This window comes from Microcebus murinus, chromosome 14, assembly GCF_040939455.1.
Source record: "Microcebus murinus isolate Inina chromosome 14, M.murinus_Inina_mat1.0, whole genome shotgun sequence".
Lineage (NCBI taxonomy): Eukaryota > Metazoa > Chordata > Mammalia > Primates > Cheirogaleidae > Microcebus > Microcebus murinus.
In genome coordinates this window covers 20,585,948-20,608,662 of record NC_134117.1, presented here as the reverse complement: position 1 = coordinate 20,608,662, position 22,715 = coordinate 20,585,948, and the positions used below count along the sequence as shown (strand labels likewise).

Below are 22,715 nucleotides of genomic sequence, written 5' to 3'. Positions count from 1 at the left end.
ATTTTAATGGTCCATTTATGATGCCAGAGTGCCCAGGCTGGTCTCTTTAGGTGACAGTTAAATTCTCTCTCATAGGCATTTAATCTCCAAAGTGCAGAGAGGGGACGGAGGACCACATTAAGGTACTGACATATCCCAGGCATCTTTGGTTAAACATCATGACGCTCCAACTTGGGATAGCTAAACCAAGAAGGTGGCCCTTTTTAAAAAAACATTACTGAACTGTGCTTTGCATAGAGTAGGTATTCAATAAATAGCTGATATATTTACTAACTCTGTCACTGGCTTTGTGCACTTACTATAACTACTGGCTCTTTTCCCCCCGTAAGTTGTCATTAATAAGGGTGGAAGCTGCGTGGGAGGCAGAATTTTAGACTGCTGCCCTGATGCACAGTGACAACTGTGATATTCTCTGCAACTAATAAGGTCAAGCTATGGCTGCTGGCATCTTCTCAAGTAGGAGAGTGACTCGCCTCCAGCTCTGTGAGATGAACCTGTAAAGTGACTGCCCAGGCTTCCTGGGAAGGAATAAAGGAAGCAAGCTGAGTATGGACAACATCAAGGTGTACGTGTATGAACAACTCTATATGTGTAGTTTACATACACACACACACACACACACACACACACACGCACACACATACACACATGCACCCCAAGCCCTTCTTACTAAAACTAAGTGATCATCCCTCAAGGTTTACACCATGGTCTCTCCTTTTTCTAAATGTAAACACAACTTCTGAATTGTTTCAAAGAAATTGATAATATTAATTTAATAATATTTTGTTTTTTACTTTGCAATTAATCTCTTCTTCCCCTCCTTAGGCATTTTCTTAGGGTCTATTGTTGTGTCAAAAATGAGGCAGGCATCAGAGCGACTAAGACAAGTATAAATGTGTGACCCTAAAATCTTTCATTTCGTAATCTACTCAAGTAGACAAGAAGACTGTAAACTCCTTGAAGGCAAGGTCCATCTTTGATCCTCCTATGGATGCCATCCTATATAAATGATATCATTAAATGCATGCTTATCTAATTACTTATTGCTTAAATGTAAGACAACTACAAGAAAGTCAAATGTCAAAGGAGGGGTCGGCAAACCGTTTATTTTACGGGGACAGATAATAAATAAATATTTTAGGTTTTGTTCGCCATAAAGTTTCTGTCTTGACTACTCAGTTATGCCAGTGAAGAGGGAAAATAGCCATAGACAATACATAAATGAATAAGCATGACTATGTTTCAATAAAAAAAACTTTTTTAGAAAAACAAGTAGTGGGCCATATTATGCCCACAGGCCATTGTTTGCCAACTCCAGCTTTACAGAATACCAATAAGGATTTAAATCAGTTGTTCTTACTATTTTTTGAGTCATAGACTCTTCTGAAACTGTGATTAAATATCTCCACAGGAAAATATTCCTACACAATTTTGCATTCAGTGCATCAATTCTACAGCTGAATTTATGTGTTATTAGTTCTGTAACAGGTTATTCATGAGAATGTAAGGCTGTTTGGGACAAATCCAAACCAGAGATGGAAACTACCTTATTCTCCCTAAAACTACCATTTGAGGTCCTCATTAGAACTTGGGCTGGAAACAAGGATCAAAGAGGGCACAAGACATCTCCCCATGTTCTCCTATCTCCTTGGCACACCACAGTGCTATGGCTCTCCTACACCCTCTGCTTTTGCACCTTTCTTTGCCCCTTTTCGTTCATGAACCAAGCAAAACTCCCAGAACTGTTGTCATCCCGTGTTTAACATCCATTTCCACCCCTCGACTGTGTGGGGCATTCTGCTCCCACATGAAGACTCACCAGCAAGCAGTGCACAGGGTCCCCCCTTAGATCCGTGTCTGGTGCCTGCAGCAAACGCCAGTCTCTGCCTTTGTTATACGTGATGAAAGTCTTCACTTGGTTGTCAATCTTCTTGTTAGCCAAGAACATTCCCTTTATCCCTGCTACCTGGGAAAAATTGACATGGCTGAAAAATACATCAATTTGAGAAGGGATATATTTGTTCACTTTAACAAAAAAGGAGAAAGGAAAAAGAAAAGCAGGCTGTCAAATTCAGCCAAGTGGACTTATTTTGGAGGAAAGAGTGAGAATAGTGGAAGGGGAGTGATGCTTACATATAACGATTCCCAGGGATGTTGGACAGAAAGCAAGAGATTGGTGCCCCTTGTCATATGGGGGTCATAGCATCAATTTGATAGGGGCTTCATATTACCCTTAATGTAAGTTAGCAGAATCCTGCAGTTGCCAACAGATCAAACTCCTGATGCTTTCTGTTGTGTTGCTGGGTAAATAAATTGGGGCCAGTCTTACTGTATGCTAGCACAGCATCCAGAGTCTCAAACACTTTATCTCATTTAATCCTTATAACAGTCCTCTTCAGTATCACATACTCTATTTAACAGATGAGGAAAACTCAGTCTCATCCAGATAAGGTGACTTGCTCCAGATCACACTGCTGAAGGGCACATATTAAGGGTTAGACCCAGGATGTTAACCCAGAACTCTACGACTTCACAGCGCATACTCCCAATGACTATCCAACTTATTAAGCTATCTGCAGGCGTGGACAATTAAAAGAGGTCAGTTAAAGCACCTGATCTAATTACATTTTTTTTTTTCAACAAAGGATCTCTCTTCAAAATACATTGTATATAAGTGAAGAGCTTTTAAATGGAAAGAGACAGTGGTTTCCCTAAATCATCAAATGATCCCTACTCCATTCTCCTAACACTCTTGTTCTCAGGATAAACAGTTCTTGTTAATTATTTGGCTCTGAAAATACAATTACCTCCTCTCTTCCATATGCTAGGGAAGAAGTAACAATGGGTAAGTTGTCAAATCTGTGCAAAAACAAATCATTAATTGCACATTACATTTTTCAGGTGTTTTAGTTTATCAAACACATTCATGCATATTTCACCCTGCTTGAAATTATCGCAACCCAGAAAAACTGAAGGGCAGTGTGAAAAAGGTCCGGAACGTGTCGAGTAGCACGTTCTGACAACACATGTGCATTATCACATTTAATGCAATAATCATGATGTAACTATCATTAGCCACATTTTGAGGATGAGAAAATGGAAAATTAGATTTCTGGAACACACACAGGGATTAAGTGAATAAGCCAGCAAGCATATTTGAACCTTTAACTTAAGTCAGGTCCTTTATTTTATAATATGACAATTTTAAACAGAATATAGTAAAATAGCTGCCATCTCTTCACTCCATGCCAAATACCAAGCATCATGCCCAGGACTTTTTATATAAAACCTCCAGTACTCAACATAAACCCACACTACAGCTCTTACCCCAATTCTATGGATGAGGAAACTGAGGTGTAGACAAAATTTAATTGTTTATGATTACAGAGAGTTGGGATTCAGACCCAAATCTGTCTGATTTTCAAACATTCTTTCAACACATACAGCTCTGAATTGGTCAATTCAAAGTGGTTGGGTTTTGATCAATAGAAGACAACACATTTTGCCTTTGCTTTTGACACAGTCAGATCTCATTAGTTTATACCTGCTGATTTGGCATCTGGGGTAATTTAGAGTTGGGCCAAATTTGTACTCTTTTGGAACCACAAGTTTGTTAAGCAAATAAACAGTATAAGTGAGTTGCTGACAGGAAATACTTTGAACTGCTTAGACAACAAGCAGCATTTTGGGCAACCAACAGCAGCCAGAACAATTCTTGTGCATTTTCGATTCTCAACAAATGTGGAAGGCATAGACTCCAGGAGCACTCTACCTCCCAAAACCAGCGTGTTAATTACAAACAACATTTAGTAATTCACTATGCTAGCACCACAAGGGCTGCTCACCAGGGAACTCCATATTGGTCTTGCATATGTTCAGGAGGCTGTTACATACTTATAAATATGACTAACCTGCCAGTTCTTTAAAAATTAAATTACAGAAATCAGAATTTTCACAAAGTCATACCGGTCTTCCCTCCATATCACACCCAGAAATGAGAAACGATTCTGTCTTAGCCATTCAACACTCTAGAGGGTTACAATAAGTGCAGAAAAATGAAAATGTTACCTATTCCAGTAGTTTCATTGCCCATTTTCCTTCCTGCCCTCTCCCTCTTTTGGCAAGGGTGTCAGAGCAGGGTTATGCACGCTTAGGAGCTGGCTCATTTGATTTGCAGAAGTGGTGACTTTATTGGCCCCCGACCGCTTGGCATTATCAAATGCCACTTGAACAGAGAGCTGCACTTTGTAATTCATTGCTGGCAGCTTGGCCTTCAGGTTTATCTTGAGGAATAAAAACTTGGCAAAGTAAAGGGAATGTGTGTCAACAGGGGACAGAGCTGGAGAGGGTCTGCTTGTTTTCCTCTTGTAGCCAAGGCACTTTATCCATTTGAGGTGGTTTTTCTTTTTTTTCTTCTTGCTCCTTTGGCCTAGTCTACAAAGATAGGTAGCCTTACTCTTAGGTTTTTGTGCCATTCCCTGTTCCTTTCACTATGAGCTTGAGAAATCCATCTTTCTGTGTGTCCCACTGCAACCCCTAGGCATGACGCACTCTGCTCCAGGGTCTTTTTCTAAGATCTCATCATAGAGTTCTTGGAACCTCTATGCTCTCACTATAGGACTTTGGATATCAAGGGAGCAGCATTAGTGCCCAAAATGTGGAATGCATGCAGTGGTACCTGTGTGTGCACATATGTGGGCATGTGTATGTGTAAGGTCTGGGGCTCCAATGAGGATGAGGGGCCATGTTTATGTTGCCAGATAACCTATCTCTGTATCCACACTACACACATATTTACAGCCTGCAGTGGGCCTGAGGGATGGGATGGGGTGGGAAAGGTAATATTCCCAGTGGAAGACGTGCCTTCACGTAGACACAGAATTTCCAATGAAGATATTCCAATGGGAATGACACATCCCACTGTTAGGAGTTTGTCTTCCTGTGGGAAAAAACTCGTTACCTTTTATGCCTTTCTGAATTCTGCATCAAGATCTCTGAGAATGCTGAGTTGCTAGAAAGCTACTTTTTTTTTTTTTCATATGGAGGATTTTTTTTTTGCTTCTCATATGGAGGAATTATTAGCTATTTCTTACTATTTGATATAATGATTTTCATTAGATTTAAATATGAAGTGTCATAGCTCAACCCTTAAGCCTAATACAAAGCACATCCGTGCATTTACTGTGCCCTCAGAGCGACAGTCTCAAAGCACTTCCTGACTCTCTTTGTTCTTAAGGACACCCCCCACTCCTCTAGACAACCTCCTGATATGTCTCTACCTATTCTTCCCTCGAGGTCCAGCTCAATAAATCTTCTCCAGAAATCAGAATCTCTTTTACCCCTGAATGTCCCCAACACTGTTCTGTACTTCAATTTGCCTCTCATATAGACAAAACCGACATCTTGGCTCTAAACAACTGTAGAATCTTCTCATGGGACTCAGTGTTCCCATAAATGTCTCTAGAACTCCTCATACTCATTGCCGCAAGTTAATTCAAATTTTTTCTTCTCCTATGATCTCTTACTTTATCATGTCCCATTCTAATATAACCTTTGGATTGCCATTCACTCCACCATACTGCTTCTTTAAAAACTAATAATAGGAAAGTCACCTTGTAAAGAGGCCCTGTTTTCTCTTTTGGTAACATAGTAATAGTTCTCCATTAGAAGATGTAACACCTAGGCCTCTGGTAATCACCACTGAGGAGATGGGAGGGGGGAGAAATGGGAAATGACTACCAATGGTTATGGAGTTTCTATACTGGATGACGAAATGTTCTAAAATTGATTGTGGTGGTGGTTGCACAGCTCTGCAAACACACTAAAAACTATTGGATTATATATTTCTACTCTACCTCCTACCCTGGATTGTAACAGGCAGTCTTTCCCCAATAAATCGCAGGGTAAGCTACATCATCGTGGCTATTGAGTTTTCTCTCTTAGAGAGAGGGTACTCATAATGTGCAGAAGATACTAGGTATATAACAGAACATGCCCTGGTCACTGGTCTTGTCTTTCATGAGGCCACCAAGGCTCATTCATGTATGCACACATTCTTGTGCCTTCTGGATTTGTCGGCCAGTTGGCTTCATTCCCAACACAACCTTCTCCACTCAGTTGGTGTGAACTGTCATTGCCCATTAAGCCAAAGTGCTCTTCATCATCATTAATTAATATTCGCTTCTCAAAGGAGGGAGCATATTATCCAAAGCTGTCAGATTCCTCTCATCATCCACACCACACAAATACCCTAGGAATCCCTTGTCTCAGAACACTCGTCACATCTCTATTGCTCTGCCCACCATCAAGCATGCTGTCTTCTGTTACCAACACACATGATGCCACTAGAACTTTCCTGATATTCAGGAACAACAGAGTTTTGGGACAGTTGTTTTTAGACATTTCTTACAGAAATACATCTACCAGACAAAATTGGGAGCCACATGCAAACACAGCCTGATTTAGCTGTAACTCAGGACTCTGTTCAGAAGGTGGTGGTTTAGGACTTGGGCAATTAACTACTGATTGACAATTGTCCCCCGACCATTTTCTTCTTCCTGTTTGGTTTCTGCCACTATTAGGCATAGTCTAACATGATTTACCTTGCCCTTCAGTGTTCTTCTTCAGCCTTTATGCTATTAATACTACTCATCCATAATCAAATAGGAGCCTAGATATTGATCTTTCAAGAAAACATGATAATTTGTAGTTGAGAGTTTGCACACTCTAGAATTGAGGTCCTAACTCTGCCACTTACTAGCTTTGCAATCTTGCAAAAGTTCCTGTGTTCTCCCTGTCCTACTTGCCTTCATTTATTTATATTTGAAGTGGAAGTGATTTTAGTTCCTAGGTTATAAAGTTAATATACGGGTTGAATGAGATAGTTAGGGAAGGTTCTTTACACCATGCCGAGCATAATAACACTCCAAAATATTAGCCATTATTATTATTATTATATTTCTTCAACAAAAATCTATTTCCAGTATTTTTGCTCTGTAGACAACTATCCTGGCTCACATTTCTTTACTCTCTTGAATGGGGTCCAATTCACACTGAATCTGGTATTTCAATAACTAAACCATGTGAGGTGGTCCCCCTGATACTCTGTCCCCAGCATTTGCCTAACACATCCAGTACACACATGTAGTTCTAGGGTAGGAAGCCACAGAGTTTTATCCAGGTTCCAATATGTGTGCAAACAAAATGATTAATTTTAATGAGAACTGTGCTTCCTTCTGCATTTTCCACAAAGACCCATCAACAATGCATATCCTTAATACACAGATGCATCCACACACTTATACATTATACAGTTTACCTCTGTTAAAATAGCCTAAAGAGCACACAAGTACAAGCATAGCAGGTAATTGGCATGCAGAAGCACACAAAAGACAAATGTCACCCTCCTTAGTCACCTCATGTATTCTGTCTCTGTCACCCCCACCTCATACGTTGCTCATCTCTGCTTCTTATTAATTCATTTATGGATTTTCTTACTTTTCATTTCTCTCTAAGCTCTCATCATTCGTTACAATTCTACTGGGAAATTCATGCTGGATGGCTTTCAGCTTCCTGCTAGCCAGAACAATCAGATTTAAGGGAACATTTGTGCCAGGCTCCGTGTCAGCCAATATTCTTTCTATCTAGGTAATCAGCAGATACGGCACTGCCGTTCTGATCACATCAATTTCAATTCTGGTTGCTGTGAACTGTCAGGCTAATAAAACAAAGACTCTTCTCTTCCAGCCCCAGGATGCAGAACACCTTTACATAATGCAGTCACACCTGTGCTCAAAGTGATGGTAATAGGAGCCAGCAGTTTCCCTATAGAGAGTCAACTGCAAGAGAGACGGGAATGAGAAGCGCTAGGATTAAGAAAGCAATATTTGTGATGTCCACATGTCCAGAGGTCGCCTTGTTTCCTCTTCTCATTCTGGACCTATTACCCATGTTTGAATTCAGAAAACCAATCAGGAAAATAGTTGCAAATAACAAGACACTGCAAAGTCATTCCTGTCCAAATCTGTCATCTTTCCTATCATCAAGGGACCAATTAAAATGATCTCTATTTCTGGCAGAAAACAAATTTATTTAGAGAATCTAAATAAAACAGAAAAGAGAATAATCAGGAAGGGGAAAATGCAACCTGAAAATCAGAACATTTTCTGGGGGAGATCAAGGACAGAATTAGGCCCAGGAAAGCAAACTGGGTGATTAAGCTGGGACAGTTGCTTTGACTTCACACCAGCTGATGCCGAGAGCAAAAATACTTCCATTGTAAGTGCTGGATCAAGGGGAAAAAAATGCATGGCATTTCAACAAAACATACTTCAGGTTTAAATGTGTAAAACCATTTACAAATGAAGAAAGCAATGTGGCAATTTACACTTGTTTATAAGAAGACAACTAGTTGGTGTTAAAGAATGTCATATGGCTATGATAATTGCCATAGGGAAAGAAGTAAAAATCCAAAATAATATAATAGAAATATACGATCATTTAAACAACGTGGGTAGATTTTAAGACTATAAGAGTAGAACATTGTATTGGTGCTTAGACACATTGAAGCATAATATTAATGATACTATCTAAAATTTGATGAGCATTGCTGTATTTCAGGCACTGTGTTCAGCACTTTACGAGGATTAACTCCTTTAACCGGCAGAGAAATCCTATCAAGTGGGTATCATATTTATCTCCCTATTTTAAACGAGGAAACTATGGCTCAGAAGTTACTGGATTTGTCTCAAGAATACATACAAGTAGCATTGCTCCGACTAAAACCCAGGCAACCTGAATCTGAAATATATATTTTAAATTAAATTGTATCCAAAATGAATTTAAAACTAAATCATCAGAATATGTAAATGTTTTTAGAATATATTTTCCATTTGAGGCTGAGATATATGATACTCTATCTGAAACATGGGCAGGAGAGGAAGTAGAAAAAAAAAACTTGTGAAAGTATGAAAAACTTCTCAGTGCATTTTTCTAAATATAAACACACAAACTATGCTCTATGCTAGTCTGCTACAATTTCCATTACAAATACTTGGGCTCTAAATTGGGCACACAGTTTATTATCATGCCTTTACACATACAGAGAAGTTTAGATACCACAAGAAAATCCCTAAGAACTTTTGAAGGAGAAGAAAAATAGAACACTTTAAAAGGAATTACAATAATAGGTTAAAATTTCTTAAGCCAAATTGGTTTCTTTCATACTGTATATAACTTCCTTGCTTCTTTTTATAACAAACCACCTCTTGACTCCTTGAACTTATTCTCAACCAAATTGATAGAATCATTATAATTGTACATATTTGAATCCATTTTAGATTTTTTTCCAGATAGAATACAGATAGATATATGGTTGTACTTCCCACATTCTGAATACATTTTACATGACTTATTACAACCTATTATGAATTTTTCATAGTGCATGATAAGACTGACAAATGGATAAAATCCATTCTAAAACAGCAGCTTTCTTTCTACTTAAGGGTACCTTCACTGGCAATGAAAACATTGGTGTTTGTCATGAAAGCTAACTGATCCAACATATATGATTTTCTTTTGAATTGTGGTCATTTTGAGAAACAAAGAGCCACAGTTCCCTTAGGGAAATCTGGTGAGCTCTGGTTTTGTTACTGTAGTTGTTTTTTATTTATTAATATGTTTTTCTAGATTTAGGAGAAAAAGGCCTATTAATCTTATCTCACTTCCTGGCCCTGGGAGAGAAAGGCCATTAGCAGGGGAGGTTATGTAGGTATGGAGGTCTTCAAAGAGAGTGTCTTCTCATGCAATGGAAGGAAGCCCCTGTCCCTGTCGTTCTGTCACTCTTTCTTCTGAGAGAGATAAGGGAAGGCTGCCCACCTCCCCTGTACTCAAAACCCAGTCTGCCCTTCAAAACTATTTTAAAATATCACATGCATATCATTCTTTTTCAAACCCTTTACTTGTTTGCCTGCCTCCCCAGAAGTTTTCCAAGTCCTCTAGGGATTCATGTCCTAAGTCCTTGGTCAAGAAAGAATCCCTTCTGGAAATGTTCTGTGGGTTGCGAATTAACTAATAAAAATGCTCCACAAATCTCTCCGTCTCCCAAGAGGAAAATCCTCTTTTCCTCCCAAGAGGAAATGCCACACAAAGAACCAGTATTAAAATGATGAGAGAAACAGCCAGTGCCGGGTCTTCATCAGCCAGTCCTGGTACTGCTGCTGCTCAGGGCCACATATGCCTGGTGACATACCTCATAGAGGTCAATCATGACGTTGCCCTCTGGGCCTCGGCTGCTCTGGACATTCTCCAAGGCCAGGGTGAAGTAGATACCACGGGTGTCTGAGATGTATAGATTGTACGTGTCGTTTTGGTTCCATTCTTGGACTGCTGCGAACACTTGGTTCTCATCTGTGCTGATGACATGCATGTCCTGAACAAAGGCACAAGGAAGTAAAGAGGAAAGAAGAGTTTTGTATGTTAACCTGGCAGGCATCCAAAGAGTGTGGAATTTAACAAGAAATATCAGAATAAGCACTTTGATGGAAGATAGAACACTTCCTTTTGCATATATGAGGAATAATTAGTTAAGTGTGTTAATCATAAATTTCCTTTGTCACTTGTGGGGTTAGGCAACAGGTCATGAGAAAATAGGATAGTGGGATTCTTGGTAGCTCAGTTATAATTTAAATGCCTCGTTAGGTAATTTGAAAAGTACTTTCTTAAGTATGTATGATTTGGAGAATCAATCATCCTGATATGTTTGCTAAGGACAAACATAGTACTTGCTCAGAAGGCTTATATGGAGCAGATACGAGGAAAAGCAGGAGGGACAGACAGAAAATAGACAAATCCTATATCTCTCAGTGTGGTTCATGGGCCCACAGCAAGGGCATGGCCTGTAAGCTTGTTAAACACACAGAACCTTAGGCCTCACCTAGTGAATACAAATCTGCATTTTAATAAGATCTGTAAGTGGTCTGCATGGACATTAAAATTGAGAAGCACTGCCCTAAGGTTCAGCAATCCCCAGCAAGTGCTCCCCACTCCTAAGGAAAATGTTCACCAGAGAACCCCAAAGTATTAATCTTCATGTTAATGAGTGTCCAAGGACTTAGCTGCTTATCAAAACCTATACTCATAGGTTCTGCAGGAAACCTCTTTCATTTAATGAAAGAGGGAAAAACTAGTAAGCATAATTGATGTTGTTTTCAGACCCTGATGGTACTGGAAAATAGAAACAAAGCAAGTATAACATGGAAGCAGTGAGCAGATGCCCCTGTCATGGGAATTCCAAATCCTTTATTCCCCCTATTGTCTAGGGAAATGCAGTAGGGGCTAGGAAGCCAAAGCTTCATAACTCAGACCAAGGCTTGCTGTCTCCTTCAGGGGATGCCTGTTCATGTACATATGCTGTTTGCTGCCTTTTATCCTTTGCCAAAGGCAGTAGATATGGTACAGCCTCCAAAAACTGAAAACAAAGAAAAAGACTTGCATATAGTCAAAAAGATATAACAACCTAGACAGTTTCTTATCCTTTGTGTACCTTAGTACTCAAATCTTCCCAGATGGACCATATTCTATTTTTGAAAAGATTCAGGAGATCTAACAATCTTCCTTGTTAGAAAATCCAGTGCTGGAAAATTCTACTTACTTTCTAACCTAAATGTCTCATGGTAATATATGTCCATGCTCTCTCAATCAATCAATCAATCAACCAGCAACAGTCCTGACTCTGCTCTAGACATGTAGAAGCAAGACTCTGCTTCCTCTTTAACTTTGATCACAGTGAACTCAGGATCTCAGAAGGAAGAAGTCCTATCTAAAGGGTTTCATATTCCTCACCTCTACTCAGGCTCCATATGACATACTCTAGAGTTTGGTAACATTTGTAGAAAAAATTTCAGAGTGAGGAGGCCAATAATGAGCCCTGCCCATTAATTCAATGTGTGCTTATACCAACCTAATGTCTATCTACAATGCTTTTGGTAATTGCAGTTGTCCCTCAGTATCTACGTAGGGATTGGTTCCAGGACCTTCCTTAGATACAAAAATCCACAGATGCTCAAGTCCCTTATATAAAATGGCACATTTTATTTGCATATAATCTACAAACATCCTCCTATAGACTTTAAATCATCTCTAGACTACTTATAATACATAATAAAATGTAAATGTTATATAAATAGCTGTTACACTGTCTTGTTTTCTCATATTATTTTTATTGCTGTATTGTTATTTTTTATTTTTATTTTTTTCAAATATTTTCTACCCAACATTGGTTGGCTTCACAGATACATAACACAAGGATATGGAGAGCTGATGGTATAGTTTGATATTATTTGAAAAACAGCTTTAACCTTAGACATATTTCTTCTCTATATTTAATCCAAAATCTTTGCTACTTTCTTCTACCCTTAGCACCAGAAGTGAGCTTTTAAGCCTGGCACTCAAAATATTCTGTTTCCCTGGCAACAGCAACTCGACAGGTGATGGGCATGTGACCAGGTAAAGTCAATAAGACATGTTTCTAGAATGACTGAGGAATTATTAGAGAGAGACAAAAGAAATAGTTTACTACTGGTTTGTAAGCAGTAAGAATAAAAAAAAAATCCCAAATCTGCTAAACACATATCTTGGAGGCAGAGGATGAACATAAAGCTGCTAAAAATAGGGTCAAAAGATGGAGAGAGATGGCCCAATCCCAGGGCATTCTCTGGGTCCATGGATGTGGACAGCTAAGAAGCCTATCCTACCTCCAGACTTTTCAGTTAGAGAAGAGAGTATAGTCAAATGCTTAACAGAATGGACTTTGGAGTAAAACTACTGGAGTTCAAATCTTGGCTCTGTGACTTAGCTGCATGAACAGTGGAAATTCTGTGCCTTAGGATTTGTTCCTGTAAAACAGAGATAAGGACAATGTGTCCCCCATAGAGCTGTGACGATGAAATCAGTTGGTAAGTGTTCAGCACTTACAATAGTACCTGGCACTTGGCATATGCTCTATACATGTTAGATATTTGCAGTTAAGCGAGCCCTTCCATTCTCTTTGTTGATTAAGCATGGTTGATTTGGCCTTTCTGTTTATTGCAATTGTTAAGGGTCCTAACTATATATTCAACAAAAACTGGTTCATCCAAGTGTTTTGTTTCTTTCTAATGGAGAGACCCAGCTGTGGAAATTAGCTGCAGGGCTGTTCATACATTGAGGGCCAAACATTCTATGGCTCCTCATTTCCTATATGGCAAAGATCTAAATTCTTACCCCAGCATTTATAATTGTCAAGCAACTACTTTAAATTTCATGTTTCCGTTTTTATCGGTAATTGGTAACATAATCCCTGAATACAAGTTAAAATATTTCAACAATAACCTGACCCTCACATAGCTAACTACTACCTCTGTACCTTTAGAGAGAATTTCTGCACTGGTGAACCTGTGAAATCCTCACAATAGGTATTAAATATTCCTAGACTGCAGGACTAAATGGATCACACTTACCACCCCACTCCTCACAAAACTTTGTTTTGTAGGATTAGAACCAAAAACACAGATGCATCCAGTATTTTGATCTAGATCACTTAGAGAACTAGTTATGCAATGATAACAGGTTAAAATGACCATCTCTAGATATGGACCAAGATCCAATCTTTCCTTCCTTTCATATAATTTAATTACATTGAACAGACTTTTTAAAAGTGATGTTGATCTTAAATATTTTAACTGAAAGGTTTGACATAGTTAAATGTCATCTTTCTTTTTTCTTCTTCCCTAAATCCTCTTCCTCTATCAGGAAAATGTGCTTTTTCTCCCAAAGTGGTGCTTTATGTTGAATGCTTTCACTGAGTCACAGAATTTTAGACCAAGATGGGGTCTTTATAGATCTTCTATTGGAACGTTTTCTAAAGTCTATTCTGTAGAACACTGGCATTGTTTGGAGTTTAATACATTTTAAAAAGGGGAAGGTCCTTTGATAAAACATTTTAATAAATGCTGAAGTAAAGAGCTTTCTAGCTGATAGGACATCCAGAACCTTCAACATAATAGTGAGCTACTGTTATTCTCTATGCAAGGAACATAGAATGGAATTTCTTCCTTTTTTAAAATTTATTTAATTGCAGAGCCTAATTTTCATGAAGCACCACTAAGGACATTTTATTGTCAGTAACACATGTGAGAAAATATTGTTGTGAATCTAAGCTCTTATTTAGGAAAAAAAATGAGGAAAAGAGAAACTGATAAACTAGCCCAAGGTTTCAAAGCAAGTTAGTGACAGATCTAGGTCTCTAATCCGGGTCTCCTGTCGTGAATCAAGCAGCCTTCGCATCACCTGTATTCTGGTCCACATCGATCTTCCACCATGGAGACAACTAGATCCATACTAATAATAATATTACCTTGCTTTTATAGAGTATCTGTCCTCCAAAATGCTCAGAGCACTTTCATATGTATTGCCTCATTTATCTCACTTGAGTAGCTCAGAACTAGCTCCAAGTAAGTTAAGGGAAGGTGGACTGTTACTCAGGTCTCCCTGTCTGGAGGGCCACATGCTATTAATGGCCACAGCAACACTAAAATCCCCGCCTACCCCCATCATTCTTTACCATTATATTATTAAATATATATATTTTTGACAGAGCTCAGGGCGACTATGGTCTTTCAAGAGCTGATACAATGGCAGTGGATGATTAAAGAAAATTTGAGCATAAAAGTGCTGGTTTGTCTCGATTTCTTTGGTCGGCGTGAAGCTTTGTTCATTTCCAGCCGCGGCAGCCCTGGCTCTGACAGAAGACCGTGAAATATATGCACCTTTGCTGCAGATCACTCCACTCAAGCTGGAGCTTTTTTTTTAAGTTGTGATGGGATTGCAATGAGGCATCTCATTGCCTTAAATAATAAACACCCACCTGGACCAAATAATACATTCATTTGCTGTACTAGTTCCCATTTTTCTGGGAACAAGCTAAATTAATCACTCATTCTACCTTCAGAACTCAGATGAGGATGAGTAATGGAACACACTCATTTGGGAGAGCAGGGGAGGAGGACAGACAGCCGACTTAGGTTCAAAGCAAAACTTCTCCCTTCCAGATTGGCTGGATGCCACTGGGGACAACTGTCAGCAGTGATCCATGTGATGGCTATGAGTGAGCAATGCAAAGTGTCTATTTCCCAACTCTCCAGCAAAGGGTCTACACAAGATTCTTTGATTTTGAACTACTATTTCTGGGGCTCCTTAAATCAGTGCGGTTTTCCTATTGATGCTTCTATATGGGATTTTGAGGGGTTAATGATGCTATGTTTAATAATAGAAGCTATTAATTTATTTTCAAGGCAAGGAAAGTATAACATAAAAAACACTACCCTGGGAGTCAGGACACTTGAGTTCTAGTCTCAGTTCTGTTGCAAATAGCATTTGGTTTTGGTGGAGACTTATTCCTCTTAAAGAGTAAATTCTCAAGAGTGAACATGAGAAGAGTGACTCAAATCTACTGTTTTCCTGATTTGATCCCAATTTCTATATGCTTCTTGAACAACAGTATCTCACCACATTGAATATAATCCTTTTTTTAAGGTGCAAGTCTTGCAAGTCAACTACTTCATCTATTGGTCAATGAAAGAAACAGCAACCTATTTCAGTGCTCAAGGAGAAATAAACCCCAGTTCTGTTGTATTTACTGAGGAAACATGTTCATCTCCCTGATGGATCTTCTTAATCAATTATTAGCAATAATTTTAACAACACTCAGTTTTCCTTTTATATACTGACTTTACCCAGTTCTCTTCTAAACACAATCTTAATGTTGCAAGTTCTTACTGAAAAAAAAAAAAAGTTAAACCAAATCAAGAAGAAGAAGCATTTAAATGTATATAGACACAGACTTACTGTATCTGGGCAATTACCACAGTCATTAATCTTTTAGCAGCTGAAAATAATAATAACCACTAACATGGATATAGTTCTCTGGGTTTAATAGTGCAATTTAATGTGTGTTATTACATCTAATGGGATGAGGTCTATAATGGTCTATAAAGACCACCTTTCGCCATATTAGGGTTAGGGGTAGAATGGTAGCCAAGAAAGAAAATTCTGCCTAGAGAAGTCAGAAGTAACATGTTACCATTGGCTTTCCCGGGAGAGAAGGCCTGCTATGCCCTTGTGCTATGTCTATAACATGATTTCCTGGGCAGCTATCTGGTGTTGGTCCAAGACAGCACACTACAAAGTCATGGATGAAAATACAAGAGAAAGAAACATGGAAACTCAATCATAAAATAAACAATAAAAAATAAAAATTCTTTATGTGTTTGTGCAACTCAAAGACTTCAAAGTTGAGCTATAACTCTATTTAAACCTGCAGAGTCCCTTTCTTATAGCCACATACATCTCCCTTGCTCCAAGATTAAAGCACACTATATTAACACTTTTCAGTCACTTAAAATACATCACGATGGCAGCAAGATTTACAAACGCACAGCTTTGAGCTGCCGAGTCGGCGTGACCTCCACTAGGTGGCGCTCCATATTAACGCAGTTCTCCAGTGTTCCAGGAAAAGGCAGCCGGGGATGTCGGCAGTTGAGGGTCTTTAACTTCTGTTTGCCACTGTTTTAAAAAGGGTATGCCTTTGGGGAAGTCTAAAACATTAGCTGTGCCTCAGAACTCTAAAGACAACCAGTCTTATAAGTGCCATCGAGAAAGCAAAGGTTGGAGCCGTGTCTCTGCATCACCATCTCCATAAACAACTGAGACACATAAAATGGGATAGGGACAGAGCACAACTGTTGCACTGAGAGACCACGTGTCCAAAAAGTATTTCCTGTCTTCTTAGTAACCCAATACATACTGCTTGAAAATCTTTACCATTGAAAAGCAAAAACAATTATTAGTTTATCTGGATGCTCCTACAGCAGCAAGAATTCCAGAGAGAGAGAGAGAGGTAGAAAGAAAAGGAGAAAGAAAGACAGGAGGGTAATGAGACTGGCAGAAAAGAGAGGAAGGTGGAGCGAACTTGAGAAACACATGGGGAATGCAGAGGAAGAAATGACTGTGGGAAACAGAAAGTGTCCTGAGGAAGGGGCATGGAGGCAGGGCTCTGGGAAGCAAGGACAGAGTGAAGTGAAGAAAGAGATTCAGGCCATACCTTGGGCAAAGCGTATTTCGGAAGCTTCATTTGGGCAAATGCGTTCCTTCGGTAGGACACGTAGTAGTGCGGCCGGCCTCCTGAAGTCAGCTGGATCATAAAAACAAGGCCGTCAGAGGAGCTACTAGAACAGTTACAGGTCACACAACAGCCACCTGAGCAGGAGGGGGTAGCTGTGTGTGAGTTGGTCAGGAGCCCAAACTGAACCTCCTGGACAAAACACGATTCTTAAATTTACACTGTGGCTCAAAACCTGGGAAACATTTTCAGCTTTTTTTTTTTTTTTTTACCCAAATTGATATAAGCCTTAGGGTACACTGGCTCATTTGTCCATCAGCAGCCCAGCTCTCTAGCCCCAGTCTATGGCCACACAAAGAGGTCCCCATGCCGCCTCAGCAGGAAACGGTCCAGGGTAAACAGTGGCAGCGCTAGAGCCTCGCTTCTCTGGGCACTGAATTCCAGTTTGATGGTGTCATATTGATGACTGTGGGCACATCACACAGGCAGGAGTGCTGGCATGTTGGTAATAGAAAGCCAGGCCAGGACTGTGGTCCAAATTCACTCTAGGTCTATCTCTCAGAGGAAAAGTATGAGCTACCTCCGCTAATTTTGTCCAAAATTAACAGCCCAGTGAATCTCAGTGGGTGTGAGGAGTGGGCCATGAGCAGTGTGGTCTCCATCTCAGCAATAGCCCCACCATGCGGGGCATGGTATCAAGGACACCACTGCCAACCTCACTCTCCTCTGAAGCCATTCTTAACCGATATAAATACTCGGAGTTTGAGTGTGAGCTGGAGTTTGCATCCTCAGAATGTCAACAAATGCCTTGAGTGAATGTTCATCAGACACTTAGGAATGTGATTAGAATGTTAGCTTCTTCACCGTGATGTGGTCAGATGGCCTCTTAGTCCTAGTGATGGGTTACAGGATTATGTTGAAGGTGGCATAGGTAAAAAAAAATATATGAAATTCTAAATGCAGAACTGATTCACCTTTGTAAGTTATATATGTGGATTATAAACTTATTAGAAACCAGACAAGGTTCCTGGGAGCAGCACTAATAGAGAAATGAATTATAGACAGAACCAATATGTATAACTATTTGAATGTCACTTGATAATTTGATGCTGAAATTATAAGAGTATTCATTACTCATTTTCCTGAAGAAAAAGGAAATGGTGTGTGTGTGTGTGTGTGTGTGTGTGTGTGTGCCTGTGTGTGTGTATAATCATTTGTGAGACATTTAAAAAGTATACAGGCTGATGTTAGGCATTTACAAATGCTTCCTCAAACCATGGAATTAAATATTCTAAATCACAATTTCTTGTCGAAATAAATGTAGTGTCTAGAATGTCTCAATTGTAGTGAAGTTTTATGTACATGTATATAAGCTGTTTAGCAATTGTACCTTTGTCATTTTTAACATGGAAAGCAATAACTGAATTTTTAAATGCATTGTCCAAACAAGCCTAAAATTTCCCTCAAATGCTGAAAAGAAGCAAAGCATACTTGCTCCTTGTCTCTTCTAACCACTCATGACACTTCAGCTTCTCATTTGATTCAGTTTCTCATTGAATTCAGAGGTGAAAAGCCTGGGTGAATGCATCTCATCTAAAATCTCTTTATTCTAATCACAGTCAGTACATGACAATAAAAGCTGATTACTCTCCTCCCCATAGCCTCTGCCGCCTCTGCCTCCCACCACCTCTAGCCACCCCACAACTTACTCTTTATACTCCTGTTTCTCTACGTTTCAGGTGGGTATTGTGGAGGGGGCTGATAGACTGACCATTCCCCTGATGGAGACTGGCATATTTGCTCAGTCCCTTTGATAACTGGAAGCTTATTTGGAATGCAAGTGAGAGGGACAGAACAGTGCCTCATTCTGGAGACAAGCTTACTACCCTAAGCAGTGCCTTCATGACCCCACGTTGATAAGATCCTCCAAACACAGCCCAAAGGAAATAATTTAATTACTATTCTGTTAGAATAGAAGGTTCCATGCTCAGTAATTTTCCTTTTGTTGAAAACTCCTTCCCTCCCTCCCTCCCTCCCTCCCTCCCTTCCTTCTTTCTTTTTTACTTTTAAGTGAGTGTAAGCAGGCAGAATGTGCAGCAATAGAGACAGAAACAAGGACAAGAAATGTTTTGAGACAACCAATACAAGTGGATCTTTCATACCTGAACAAACACGTAATCATCTTGGACAATCAAAGAGTCTGGGTCAATGTAGCCTGGAAAGGGCTTATTTCTGTTGGCCTCTGTGCAGTTCTGCATTCGGCAAGTTAGATATTGTGAATCTGGGAAAAAAAATAGGAGTGGGAGGACATACATACAGAGCTTTAGAGTCAGAGTGGACATTTTCTATTTCCCTTGCTATCTCCAAGTCTTGAAACAAGTCTCACAGTCTTTGTTAACGGCATTATTGCTATCATTATTATTTAAATTATCATTATTATTTAATTCACTTGCTTGTAACATCACCTACAGCACCTCCTAGTACTTCCACCAAGTCTTGCCATCCTCCAACACTAAATCTGCATTAATTTATTTTTCCCTCTCAAATCCAAATGAAATCATTTTCAAACACTGGCAGTAATACTTGTGATTTCACACACACACACACACACACACACACACACACACACACACATATATATATATATTTGTCATTAGTAGACTTCTCTTCCACATTTGGGCCTTTAACTGACAGGGAAACGCATACATGCCATCATTAATCATCCAAAAATAAAAGTGCTGCTGTTGGTTTAATAATAAGATTCTATGTTAAGATAAAGGTTTTGGTTTTACTACTAATTAGCAGTGAAACAGAGTAGAAAGGAGATTTCTGAGTCAAAACTTTGCTCTTATTTTGCATATGAGTAAACTGAGACCCTGGATCTCACCTGAGATTGCAACCAGGTGATAAACACAGTATCAGTAATGATAACTCTTACGCCAATTTGGTCTTTAGTGCTGGGAGTATATTGCATCAGGGAGGCTCTCCCTGTTTTTCAACTACACTCTATCTAATCAGGTTATGGTGCTCCCTTACTTAAAACTCCTTTCTCCTTATTGCATTTAGAATACATATAAACCCTCCACCCATTCACCACTCCAACACTCCAACCACCCCCTCCTCTTTCCACCCTGATAATCTCTTCTACTCTCCCTGTGAGTCTTATAATCTAGCCTACTTTATGTGCAGGAACTTGGCCAAACTCTCTAGCACTTTAGATATTTATTATTTGTATTCCCCTTGCTTAAAACACTTATCCACAGGCTATTCCCAAAGAAGATTCTAGATTTCAGCTAGCTCACTGTCACTTCTGAGGATCTTCCATGATTACTCTTTAAGACATCCATTCTGTTGATTCTCTCCATAGAATTTATCATAATATAAAATTACTTTGTTCATTATTACTTTTTTTCTGCACCCTGCCCCCATTAGAATGCATTCTCCATGAAGACAAATATTTTTTTCTCACTACTGTACCCACAGGTTCTAATACTATTCCTGGAACATAATAGGTAATAAATAGGTATTTGTTGGAATATGCCTCTTTATTGAAAGATATCTTTTTGGGCAAAAAAAAAAAAGTCATTTTACTTGTTCTTGATGCTTAATTAGTGGGTGAGTTTGATTTTAAGACATCAGAGACATATGCAGAAATCTACTCTTCCAAATGAAAATATCAGGAGATGATTATTTACATGAAATGCAGGTGGACAATAGTATGTTGAGATAGGGATTCACAAAAGACTTCTCTTAAGGATGTAGGAAGTCAGAACTTTCTAGGACTACCTTTAATGAAGGAACTTGTGTACACCTGTGTTCTGCAAGGAGCGCCACTAGGGGGCGCCATGCACATTTGATCCATCCAGGGTGGCGGACCTGTGGCCTTGGGGCCACATGTGACCTCTGGATCCTTCAGTGCAGCCTTTTGATTGAATCCAAATTTTACAGAACAAATCCTTTTAATAAAGGGATTTGCTCTATGAAGTTTGGATTCAGTTGAGGGATCAACTGAATCCCTCAACTTGGGTATCTGGAGGGCCACCTGTGGGCTTGAGAACACAGGTTTGCTGATTATTCTCAGAAGACTCAAGAAGAGCTTTACTCACTATCTTCTTTCACCCTGCTGCCATTTCTGCAGATGAGGATAGCACACAAGCACTTCAACCTGTCTTGTCCTGGTGAAACCACCTGCAGTTAAAGCAAAGAAGAGCCCTCTACTCTCCTTTCCCCATCTCCTTTTTCAGACATTCTTGTAGTTCCATTTTAAAGCATAACTCAAGATCTTTCTCCTTTAAGACAATTTCTGGGACACATCTCTTCCCAGAATGATCATCCATACGGAAACTCAAAATCTTTACCTCACAATTTCACACTCCACCAGACCCTTTTACCACTTTTAAGTGACTTCTGTCTTTCAAAACATAGCTTGGGGCCATAGAAACAATGGGGATTTGTGAGTAGGTGAACTGGGCTTCAATTCTGGTGTGGTGATTTACGATCTGCATGGTTCATAGGAAATCTCTTCATCTTCCTGAGTATTACCTCCTTCCTCTATTAAATGAAGATACCGATATAAACTATCTTGTAGTTTAGCTGTAAGAATTAATTGAAATAATATATACACTACATGTTTTGAAACTCAAACTTGTACAAATGCTAGTTGTTTTTAGCAAAAATGTTGCTATTCCTGTCTTCTCTTTTCCTACCTTTCACAATGATAAGATCAGTTTTGGGGACATAGGTCTTTAAAAAAGACTGGCTAAACCAAATTTGAATATTCTAATTATGTTTCTTATCAGGTACTCTTGGTGACCTGCCCCACACCCATTCTTCTCTGGAAGAATGCCAGAAAAGCCAAGACTGGGTCTGTTGGCTCATCCCTCCGCCTTGTGATTAGGAAGTTCTCATATGCAAGGATGAATGTTGCTGTTTTAAGCCCACTAGAGGTTTCCTACTCTCCTTGCCATGGGCTGGTTTAGAAGAGGGCATTTAAATCTAGTGCTGGTAAATGAGAAGTGGGAAGAGAGCTTTTAAGGGGTTTCTAGGAGATGTTAGGATATAAAACAGAAGATCTTTCTGCTTCTATGCAACACTATGTCTCGATGTGATGCTTGGAACTTCTCTAGACTTCTTGTTATCCAAAGGAGTCCATCTTACAATCGAGTTTACATGATGAGTATGACAAAGAGATGGAAGGTACCTGCACCCAATGACATCATTGAGCTACTGAGGGTACTGAGCCAGAGCTGCCCTACCTCTGTGCTTCTTAATGTATAAGATAATGAAAAAAAGAAATGGATAATGGACATGCTTGAAGCTCTTACTCGAGGGGAGAGGGGGGCATGGGCAATATAAGTAACCTTAACACTTGTACCCCCATAACACGCTAAAGTAAAAAAATAAATGGATAAACAATACTGAATCTTAATTAGGAGGTCTTGGGCTTCAGATTACAAACACAATTTCCAATTAGCATTTCTAAGAGTGACACCTAATGAGGAATTCTTGATGCATTTACAATTCTTGTTTTATTTGTAATGGTGTCTAATGATTTCCTTCT

General features: G+C 39.3%; 1 protein-coding gene across 4 annotated transcripts in view; it reads right to left on the bottom strand.

Annotated features, from left to right (window-relative positions):
• SORCS1 (sortilin related VPS10 domain containing receptor 1) overlaps positions 1 to 22,715 on the bottom strand; it is a 500,078-nt gene that overhangs the window by 103,500 nt on the left and 373,863 nt on the right. For all 4 annotated transcript variants that reach the window (XM_076009802.1, XM_076009801.1, XM_012770834.2 and 1 more), the window contains exons 7-10: positions 19,318 to 19,436; positions 17,138 to 17,227; positions 10,250 to 10,429; positions 1,820 to 1,966 (exon numbers count right to left, since the gene is read on the bottom strand). In XM_076009802.1, the coding sequence (XP_075865917.1) occupies positions 1,820 to 1,966; positions 10,250 to 10,429; positions 17,138 to 17,227; positions 19,318 to 19,436 (536 nt within the window). The remainder of the gene's footprint in view (positions 1 to 1,819; positions 1,967 to 10,249; positions 10,430 to 17,137; positions 17,228 to 19,317; positions 19,437 to 22,715) is intronic.